Source organism: Montipora foliosa, chromosome 1 (assembly GCF_036669935.1).
Source record: "Montipora foliosa isolate CH-2021 chromosome 1, ASM3666993v2, whole genome shotgun sequence".
In the NCBI taxonomy this organism is placed as follows: domain Eukaryota; kingdom Metazoa; phylum Cnidaria; class Anthozoa; order Scleractinia; family Acroporidae; genus Montipora; species Montipora foliosa.
The window spans coordinates 56,880,813-56,890,812 of record NC_090869.1 but is presented as its reverse complement, the minus strand read 5'-3'; the positions used below and the strand labels follow the sequence as shown (position 1 = coordinate 56,890,812).

Below are 10,000 nucleotides of genomic sequence, written 5' to 3'. Positions count from 1 at the left end.
TGGGCCGTTAGCTTTTCACGGGTTCAACTTTGATAATTTCTTGCGGACTGACTCCACCGACACAACAAGGGGGTTTTCGGAGTAGTTACTGAGAGTAGTGCACGGAAAAGCGGCAGGGAGCGGTGTGAAACAGTAAATTGACGATAAGAAAGCCTCATTGATAATGTTAGCTAGGCCGATCTGGTCAATACTCTCATACAGATGTTGTAGCGATTGCAATGTGTCACTTTGCGCCGAGGAGGCAAGCGAGCGCCCACTAAGCTTTTTCACTTCTTTCCACCATTCGGATGGTTTACATTTCTTCAGATGTTCCACCTTGGCTTGGTAATAATTTGCGCGGCACATCTTTCGCTTCCGATTAACACGATTTCTCAACTCACGAAACATTTGGTCGTCGCCACGCGATAAGGCACTTTGCCGCTTTTGTAGCAAGTTCTTCAAGGATGATGTTATCCAAGGTGGTTCGGTTGAATGTACTTTGCGTGTGCGCATAGGCATAACATGATCAAGACCAGTCTTAATAATTTGTTCCAAAAGCGACGTTTTGCCTTCACAACTGTCTACGGAGTTCAGTATAGAATCCGAATCCACTGATTCTAGATAAGTGCGCATTGCGAGGTGCTTGCTGGGACGCATATCTCTCGACTGAACATTAGTTGTAGAGCTATTGGACTTTATCGTCACCTCCGGTTGAACGTCTATTGACATGTGGTCCGAAAGGCCAAGTGGAGGGCGTTGGGTTGGAGTTTCGTAGTGGTCTTGAAGGTTGGTGAGGACTAAATCGAGCGTTCTTTCTCCTCGCGTCGGAAAATTCACTATTTGCTTTAACTTGTAGTTGTTTCTAAGCCGTGTGGTTTGTAGCCTGTTAAAGTCTCCCACTAAACAAATCCCACAGTTGGAATACCGTGTTTCGATAGATGACAAATACGTCTCTAAATACTCTAAAAAGGCAGAGTCATTTGCGCTTGGCGGGTGATAGAACGCCCCAAGAAGAATAGAGCTGTATCCCCTTGGGAGACGAGTAGGACTAATTTGAATCCATAACGCCTCGAAAGAAGGGTCTTCTAAATCGTCTAAAACTGTAAACTTTATCGTATTCTTGATATACACGCACACACCGCCATGCTCTGTCTCTGTTCTGTCCCTGCGGATGATATTGTAGCTCCCCAGCGCAACCACATTGTCATGAATGTTGCTTTTAAGCCATGACTCCGTGACACAAACAAGACCTAAATTAGCATACTTGACAACGATGAAATGATATATGAAATGAATCATATGATCTTCGCAGTTATGAACGCAATTTTTACAATTGCGTAGAGAAGCCTGAAAAATTCAGGACTTCAACGGGGTTTGAACCCGTGACCTCGCGATTCCGGTGCGACGCTCTAACCAACTGAGCTATGAAGCCACTGACGTTGGGAACTGGTCATTTGTGGGTTCTAGTTCAAACCCCGTTGAAGTCCTGAATTTTTCAGGCTTCTCTACGCAATTGTAAAAATTGCGTTCATAACTGCGAAGATCATAGCTTCACTTGATTTCATATCCGCAGTTCATATGATTCATTTCAGATATCATTTCATCATTGATTCATTCCTCACGGGACCATTAGAACCCACAAATGACCAGCTCCCAACGTCAGTGGCTTCATAGCTCAGTTGGTTAGAGCGTCGCACCGGAATCGCGAGTTCACGGGTTCAAACCCCGTTGAAGTCCTGAATTTTTCGGGCTTCTCTGCGCAATTGTAAAAATTGCGTTCATAACTGCGAAGATCATAGCTTCACTTGATACTTGACAACATGGCGAAGTTCATCCACTTTAGCCAAGGACATGACATTCGAGACAAATAAAGAGGGTATGTAAGCCCATCCTTTTTGCGTCTGTAGGAGCTGGAGTAATTTGTATACAGTTCAAAGGATTGTGGCAGCGTAACGGAGCTGAAAACCATGGACGGCCGCTAACTTTTCATGTTGAAATAATAGCAACCTGTTTGATGGAGACTCTTTCTCTCTCTCTTACGAGGCGACCCGCACGTTTCCCACGGTAAGAAGGCCAAGAAAGTTGTTTAGAAAGATTTTGCGAAAGCTTGTAGGGCGGTTGTAAGCCATTAGCACGAGTATTAAAATGGAGTTAAACGGAGCTCAAAAATATGCAGCCATGCGAGGCGCAATACAAGTCTCAAACTCGTGATGGTCACGTGACATAATTTAAGACGCAAAGGCGCTGGTTAATTTGCTGTTGTATTAAAAAAGCAAGACACTAGGTACAGTAGTTCCAGAATGCCAAAAAAAAATCGGTATTTTGTATCAGCCTCGTTTCCATGTAAGGGCCTTGTATGGCACATTTTTGACATGCGTATTCTATGGCTCTGGATGAAAAATTAGCATGGCTCCATATCAGGAAATATTTGTCTTATAGAGATTGGCAACCCTGCCAAGTTTGATGCTTTTATCCAAAAACGAACAATTTTGTCCCTTAACAGCTGGACTATAAGCCCTATAGTTTCTTGAGACCTCGCCACTGTTCATTTTTCATCAAAATTCCTTTCAACCGTCCTCTAATTATCAAACTATCATACTAATTGTTCAAATTATTTACCATTAATTTCCCCTCTACTTTTATTAAAATAATTTTGACATTTTAAACAGTTGTAAATAATCAATGTCTTAATTTATTTTATTATTAGGAGATAAACTAGAAAGGGATAACCTCCTTTATCTCCTTTTCACCTCCCTATGGATCTGCGAATAAAAAATTATTATTATTATTATTATTATTATTATTATTATTGTTGTTGCTGTAATGACACTTTGGTAACAATACTAATAAGTAAATAAATGAACAATCCTGTTGATCCAGTGCCGCCTGGAATCAACTTAAATCCTCAAACGAAAGAATGTTTATTAAATTCCACCTTTTGTTGATAAATAACGTTTTTCACACCTGCCACTTGCCGAAAGTTCTGAAAACTAACTTAAGGAAATTCCCTTGAAATAGTTGTACTATCAAACTTGGAAACTTGGCACAATTAACATTCATGATATGAACATTAAAAAAATGCAATAAAAAATGGGGTCACCGTGCTTGTTTACGCGTCAGCAGGCTCTTAAAATGGGGTATTTTTACTGATTGCGCGTTAAAAATTCGAATCACCTTCATACAGAATTAAGTCTTGGTTACTTGAAAGACACTAACATAAGCAGTATTGCTTCATTTACGCCGATTTTGATTGCCTGGTTGTAGGAATAGTGCACTTTTTGGGACAGTTCCGTGGTTAGCTTGAAGTCCTCGCCCTGGCCAAAATACACCCAGTACGGACCTGTTTTCCCAAAAAATGCATGTTCTGCTATATCAACTTTTTTTCTTCTTCAAATGTGTTCTTTATTAGATTGTTCTTAGCAAATACCTGGAAAAAAAATCGGAGGTCACCGCGCTCGTTTGAGAGAAAAAGAGCATTTATTTCGCTATCGGGATTAGTTTGAGGGAAATCTCTTACGTTTTGTACGCGCACGTGCTAATGTGCGCGAGCTAATGACGCGAAAATCGTGCGCAGTAGAGATGCGCAATGCAATACTAAGGAATTACCTTAAGCCGTTATGCGTTGTTCAATATTTTACTGTTTCAACGAGCGTTAAAGGTGACATCAGTTTTCAGTTGTCTTTTGACTGATAGTTTGGACTGATTCCTTCGGTTTAGTTATTGGCTCATCGCTGGAAAAAGTAGCATACACTTGGTGAAAGGTACAGAGCAGTCATTAGATCAAGTCCTAAATTTTGCGTAACAAGAACTTGTTTTTTGGTTGATCGTCTGGTAATCCGAGCCTCTCACTCATCTGCATTGCTTCGTTTTTGTGTACCTTTGCGTCCTCCATATTTCCCATTACATGGTGAAAATAGGCAATTTGAATCTTCACATAGATTTTCCACTTGTGATCGTCCCTCAGTTCTCTTTCTGCAATGTTCCAAGATGTTTGGTAAAGTTTCATTGCTTGCTGTAGCTCGCCCTGCGACTGAAAACAAATACCCAAGTTTGTCAAGCTAAGAATGCACTCTTTGGTTTCGTTCAAGCCAAGATTGTCGAACATAGCTAACGCTTTTTCATACAGCTTCTTAGACTTGTGCTGGTCTTCCGCTGATCCCAAACTCTTCTCACCATGGAAAAGGTAAAAATCCCCGAGCCCTCTAAACACCGAGGCAGTCAACACATGTTCCCCGAGAACCTGTTGATAAATGTCTAGTGCTTCATTGAATTGTTCCTCTGCCTTGAAGCGTTCATCGCGACGGTTGTGTTCTGCTCCAGCAAAACACAAAGTTACTGCTTGTTGTGCAGGCATGCCATCCACCGACGAATGTTCCTTGCATATCTCGAGACAAAAGTGGTATTTTTCTATTGCTTCATCGAGCTTCCCTTGTTCGGCAAAAAAACGCGCAATATTGGTTTGAAAAAATGCTTCTGCTAGCTTATCGTTGTCAAATTCCAATGAATTTTGAGAATGTACCTTTGTGGCCTTTAGCACGTACTCTTCGTACTTGGTTAGATCTCCCGCAATTCTGCTTTGAAGTCCAAGGAGACACAAAAGCATCACTATTTTGCTTGCTGATTGCTTGCTGGATGTCATCAATTTACAAGAAACTTCAAGAAACTCCACGTAAACAGTTGGAAGAAGAATCTTTTCCAAATACAAATACCTGTGTATTGAAGATATCGGAGAAGCCTTCTTCAGCAAGGTTTCCATGATTGCCACATCATCTGGATCATTGTTACTTAATCCACGAATACAGGCCTTAATAAAATACTCAAAGTTATGTCTATCTTTGTTAAAGAGTGTAATGGACTCTTTACAGGAGTCTTTGCCCCAGTACAAATTAGCATTACCATCAAGGCAAGAAATGAAGTATGAACAAGCCGCTCTTCTTCCTTGATTAACGATTTGGATGTCTTCGTCCATTTTCTTCAGAAATGCTTGGATGAGTGGATGGATTTGATATCTGTTTAAGGTTGGCTGCTCGACGAGCGAGCGGTTTTTCAAGGAACGAAGAAGTAATATTGCTTGAGTCGAACATTTCGTGCCGTTGGTAATGACGTATTTGGCAGCTTCGGGACTGAATGAGCCAGGAAAGACAGACAGAAGAATCAGGGCGTCCTGTTCAATTTTGCTCAAAACGTCAAAGGAAGTCTTGATTGCTTTTTCGACAGAATTGTCATCACTTTCGTCCTCTCGAAGCACTTCTAATGGCTTCTCCTCGAGAAGTTTTATCAGTTCCTCCTCTGTATAGTCTGAAAGTAAGGAACCAACGATGCAGAGCGCCAGAGGCACACAACCACAGAGTTCAACCAGTTTTTTTGTTTTGCAGAGGTCTTTCTTAAGAGATTGGTCAGGGAGCCGAGAAACAATAATTTTCATGGACTCGTCAAGAGATAAAGGTTCCAATCTCACTTCAGTCATCTTCAAGCTAGAATCCTTAAATACCCGTCGCGATGTAACTACAAAAGTTATCTTCTGTCTCGAGAAGATTCTCATGTCACGTAAAATGCTTGTAAATTGAGTTCGCTCGTCTGACTGGAGAACATCATCTGCATTATCCAAAACGAAAGTGACATTCTCCATTTGTTGCTTGCCCCAGTTTAGCAGCCAATGTTGAGGATTCTCTGGTGGCTGACAGTGATTTGTACTACAAGCAAGAATCATTGAGGTTGCTACATCGAACACCGTTGTTTTCGATTTAAGAGGACAGAACAAAACTGTATTTCTGTAAGGCGGATTGGCCAATTCGTGGGCCACCTTGTTGGCCACGGTTGTCTTTCCAAACCCTGGCCCTCCAGTAATCACAACAACAGCTGCTTCTCCAGGTTGGACAGCTCCAGTGATTACCCGTATCTCCTGCGAACGACCGAAGATTGGAACTTCATCTGGAAGACAGCTTCCAAGTCCATCTGCAGTTTTTCCTGAAGACGACTGATGTATTCTCGCCATTTCGTCTTTCACTTGCTTTACTTCTTGTTTTAATCCCTGTATTTGTGTTTCAAAATCAAGAGTCCATTTTTGCACTTCCGCTTTGACACGGTCCTCGGTAAGGTGATCAATAGGTTCATTCTTGAGACGATTAATTTCATTGTGGTCGAACCCCAAGGCTGTCAGTGAGCTGGAGATTTTATGCCATTTGTCTTTAAACTCTGCATTGCGGATGCCAGTAGAAATGCTGTGACACAGTTCATTTCTGAAGTATTTTATTCGGACAATGTGTGCTTCTCGACTGAGATCAGCGTCGCCTGGCAAATCGTTCCATCCTGTTGCTGGTCTCGCCAAATTACAAATTTCCCGAAGCAGCAAATGCAAAAGAGTGATATCAAATGTTTTGGAATCTGGTGGATCACCTGAAGGAGGATACAGTGCTTCCCACTGCCTATCAAAAATTGCACGTCTTGACTTCAGACACTGTAGCGTTGTAGAGTTGATTCTCAGCGCGGCTTGTAGTGTTGGAGCTGGATGAATGGAGTCAAACAACGTGCGTAAAGCGTGCGTTCCTCCGTCAATCAGTAACCGTGCCAGTCTTGTGCCATTTGTTTTTTCTTCAGATGCTTCGAGGATTGTTGACATCGTTAATCCAGAACTGAGAGCTTCGTTTTCGATATCAACTTTACTTTTGATTTTACGAATCCTTGATTTGGAAGATCCGCTTTCTAAGATAACTTTCTCATGTCTAAAAACGCTCACTAAGTTTTCAAAAACAAACGGCTATCTGTTTCTTGATGCGATAGATCACGCTGAAAAGGACGCTTGCGTTGGAAAGGTAAGATAAAACACTCCTCACATGATGCGTGGTAATCAGAGGAGATTGGACAGCTGTCACGTGATAAATTTCGACCAATGAGCAGCGTTCATACAGATCTTCATGTCGGACGAAAAGTCCATGGAGAAACTCAGAAGCCCTCTGTTAATTCGGCATTTTTTCGCTTTGGTTATTGATAATTAACCATAAATGCGCCAGATTAAACATATTGGAGTTGTTTTTCATTGCTATGAAGGCAATTTACAGGTAAGACGAATTTTAATCGTACATTTTTATAATATTTTACGAAGTCCCACATTGCATTGTTTTGTTGACACGCTTCGAGTGTGCCCTTTTTAGAAATCGATTTCTCGCTTTGTGTTCACTTTAGAGTCTATTTTATAGGTCGCCCCCCCCCCCCGTCCCCCCCCCATCCTTGCCCCCGCAACGGATTTTGAGTTATTGTTGTCGAAATACAGCAAAACGGATTGCAAGATTTGTTGTGTTCGCATGACATAATGGCGCGGAATGTTACCTCTTTTCGAAGAGTACACGGGGAAAATGTGGCCAGATAAGATCTATCTTTCATGTTTTGCTGAGCTAAATGCTGCTGAAAATGTATGGAAGCTCAAGGAGGCAGCACATATCATCTGATGATACGCAAGGGAAGCCCCCAAAACAAGCACCAAGAGTCAGTTCAAGCTCGAGGAAAACCCTGTTTCACTCTAAAAAACTGGAGAACCATTGTTGTGTATGAAGTATTCTTGTTGATCAGTCAATTGTCCCCACAAGAGATAAGAGAGAGTGGTTCATGATAGAAAAACGTTTCGATTATGTAAGGTTTTTCTTCTTCTTTTAAGATTCAGAACTCGCTCATCAAATAAGATTTTGTGTTAAAATTTGTGATATGGTGCCAAATTACAACTGCTGATGTGGGTTCAAAAAGGCTCAAAACAGTATTGACACTTTAAATCGACTTGATTAGTTGATGGGTTATAATTATTACAACAATACTGTATCATGCTTCCATACATACGTGAAACACCAAAATTATGTTTGTGCTGCCATTATTGTGATAGCATGAAGGAATCAATTGCTTATATTTTATCTTCAGGTACTTATAACTAAAAAAAAACAAACTTAGCAAACCCAATTTTTTTTGTAATAAAGTGATGAGCAAATTACCTAAACAGAAACGTTCATCTTGGTTTGCTGCTCACTTTTTGGCCAGTGCTAAGAAATGTTACTATGCTTAGCTATAACATCACTATCGTTTCATATACATGTAATAACATAATGCTGCAGTCCGTGGTTTCCAAGAATGTGCCATTTATGACTGTAACTGCGACAGCAACAAGAAAAATAAAAGACAATCATCTCTTTTGATCCTTTAAATTTTCAATCAAAGTGGAGACCATAATTATTGAAGCTTCTTTAGGGAACTATTATTCACCTATCAATGTTAAGCCCCAGAGAGGGGGGGGGGGGGGGGGGGGGGCGGGCATGGGGTGGGGATTTTGACATTTTCATTTACAAAAAATTCAAATTCCCCATCCCCCGTACAAAATAATTGGTCAAAATGCCCACCCAGTGGCAAGTGAAGGTGGTAAAATGTCCTTTGTACCATCAAAATCTTTAGCCTGGGGACGTCACATACGATCAAAATCCCTACCCTGTGGACAGACCTCACGATCAAACTCCCGTGGTTAGCCCGACCCCCCCCCCCCCTCCCTGGGGCTTAACATTGATAGGTGCATTATTAGTACACAGCTTCATTGAATTGAGCTGCTGAACCAGATATTACAGATGATCAAAATATGTTGGTCAGTGCAAATAAAGGTTTCTTTACTGATTTTGAATTATCTTAACTCAACCTGTGCTTGATACAAACGACAGTGTTTCAGGAAATTCCTGCCCATAATTTGTTTTCCAGTGTTCTGAGAGCAGACAACATTGGTGCTCCAAACATTGGTACTGCTATAAGTTCTTGCAGAGGAAAACCTGCCTGTTTATCTTTCCATAGTCCACTTATGCATGTTATTAAGGGCTTCTCAGTTGCAATGGCATCAAGAACAAGCTTTCCAATGAGGTACATCAGATGGGGAGAGGAAGGAGTGAAACCGAGCGACCTCAGACTGCGTGCAGTAACACAGTGCTTTATTTCATAACTGTCAACTGAGCTGCATTTTGTTTTTCAGGAGATTCAACTTGTCTTTGCCTAATATGTAGCCCTAACAATACACGATATTGTTTTGGTACCGTGTATCATTGTAGTGCCATGGTACTAGATGTCTTACGTAAATAGCCCCCCTGAAAAGACATGTGGTTACTAGTATAATACTAAACCCAGAAAGATTGAAGAAAATAAAAGAGAATGGAGAAACATTGATTTGAGGCTGACATGTTGACCATTTTCAAGTTCCTTGAAATTTCTATATCACCAAAAGCCTGATACCTTTCCAAGACAAAATCTCACTGCAGTTAAGCTCTGTCCGGCAGGGTTCGTATTTGAATGGGTGAGCTCAAAATATTAGACTTTCTGTGAGAAAAAAAGGACCAAAAGTTCTATTTTAATGCTCAAAAAATGCAAACCAAGCAAGGTGCAGATTTTGTTAGCCTCCCTTATGGATAACAAAAAATAAATAAATATTGAATGATATACAGTTTTTACACTCTTATAACCTGATGACGTAGTGTGTAGTGCACTTACAGTGCAAAGTTTTTGTGATGGTAATTAGCTCTAATTTAGATATAAATGAAAACTAATTTTCATAAGAAAAACTTCGCACTTAGACACGCTTTGATGAGGAGGCAGACATGAACTCGGAAATGGTCTATTAGTGTATGCAATAAACCTGTGAATTCTCTGGCAATGTAACAATGAAACCATCCATTACCGTGGTTCAAGTCAATGGCTATGGTATTTTTGTCCTTGCCATTAGTTGGCTCTGGTCTCAGCTGCACTTGGACCTGACAGTTTGCTTTTATTTTTCTCTGTGCCTTTTTCAAAAATTCCTGTCTTGGCTTGTCGTGGGCACCACTAATACCTTAAAACACCAACGTGTACAGCAGATTTTTATCTCCTGAAATTTCACTACTTCTGAAAGTACTGTCATGTGAGCAATTTGACTATCAGAGGGCTATCTTCACAAGATACAATGTAAGCAGCATTTCTCTGAACAAGAACCCCCAAAAAACAAATGGATTGATATCTTATTTCAGAAGGTAAG

At 40.8% G+C, this 10,000-nt stretch overlaps 2 protein-coding genes across 2 annotated transcripts; both read right to left on the bottom strand.

Annotated features, from left to right (window-relative positions):
• Nucleotides 1-15: 15 nt before the first annotated feature.
• Nucleotides 16-1,278, bottom strand: LOC137971558 (uncharacterized). Its single transcript, XM_068818368.1, has one exon. The coding sequence runs from the start codon at nt 1,276-1,278 to the stop codon at nt 16-18; it is 1,263 nt and encodes a 420-aa protein (XP_068674469.1).
• A 967-nt stretch (nt 1,279-2,245) lies between these two features.
• On the bottom strand, nt 2,246-6,812 carry LOC138002337 (uncharacterized). The gene has a single exon (XM_068848400.1). The coding sequence runs from the start codon at nt 6,596-6,598 to the stop codon at nt 3,767-3,769; it is 2,832 nt and encodes a 943-aa protein (XP_068704501.1). The 5' UTR covers nt 6,599-6,812; the 3' UTR covers nt 2,246-3,766.
• Between the last annotated feature and the right edge of the window lie 3,188 nt (nt 6,813-10,000).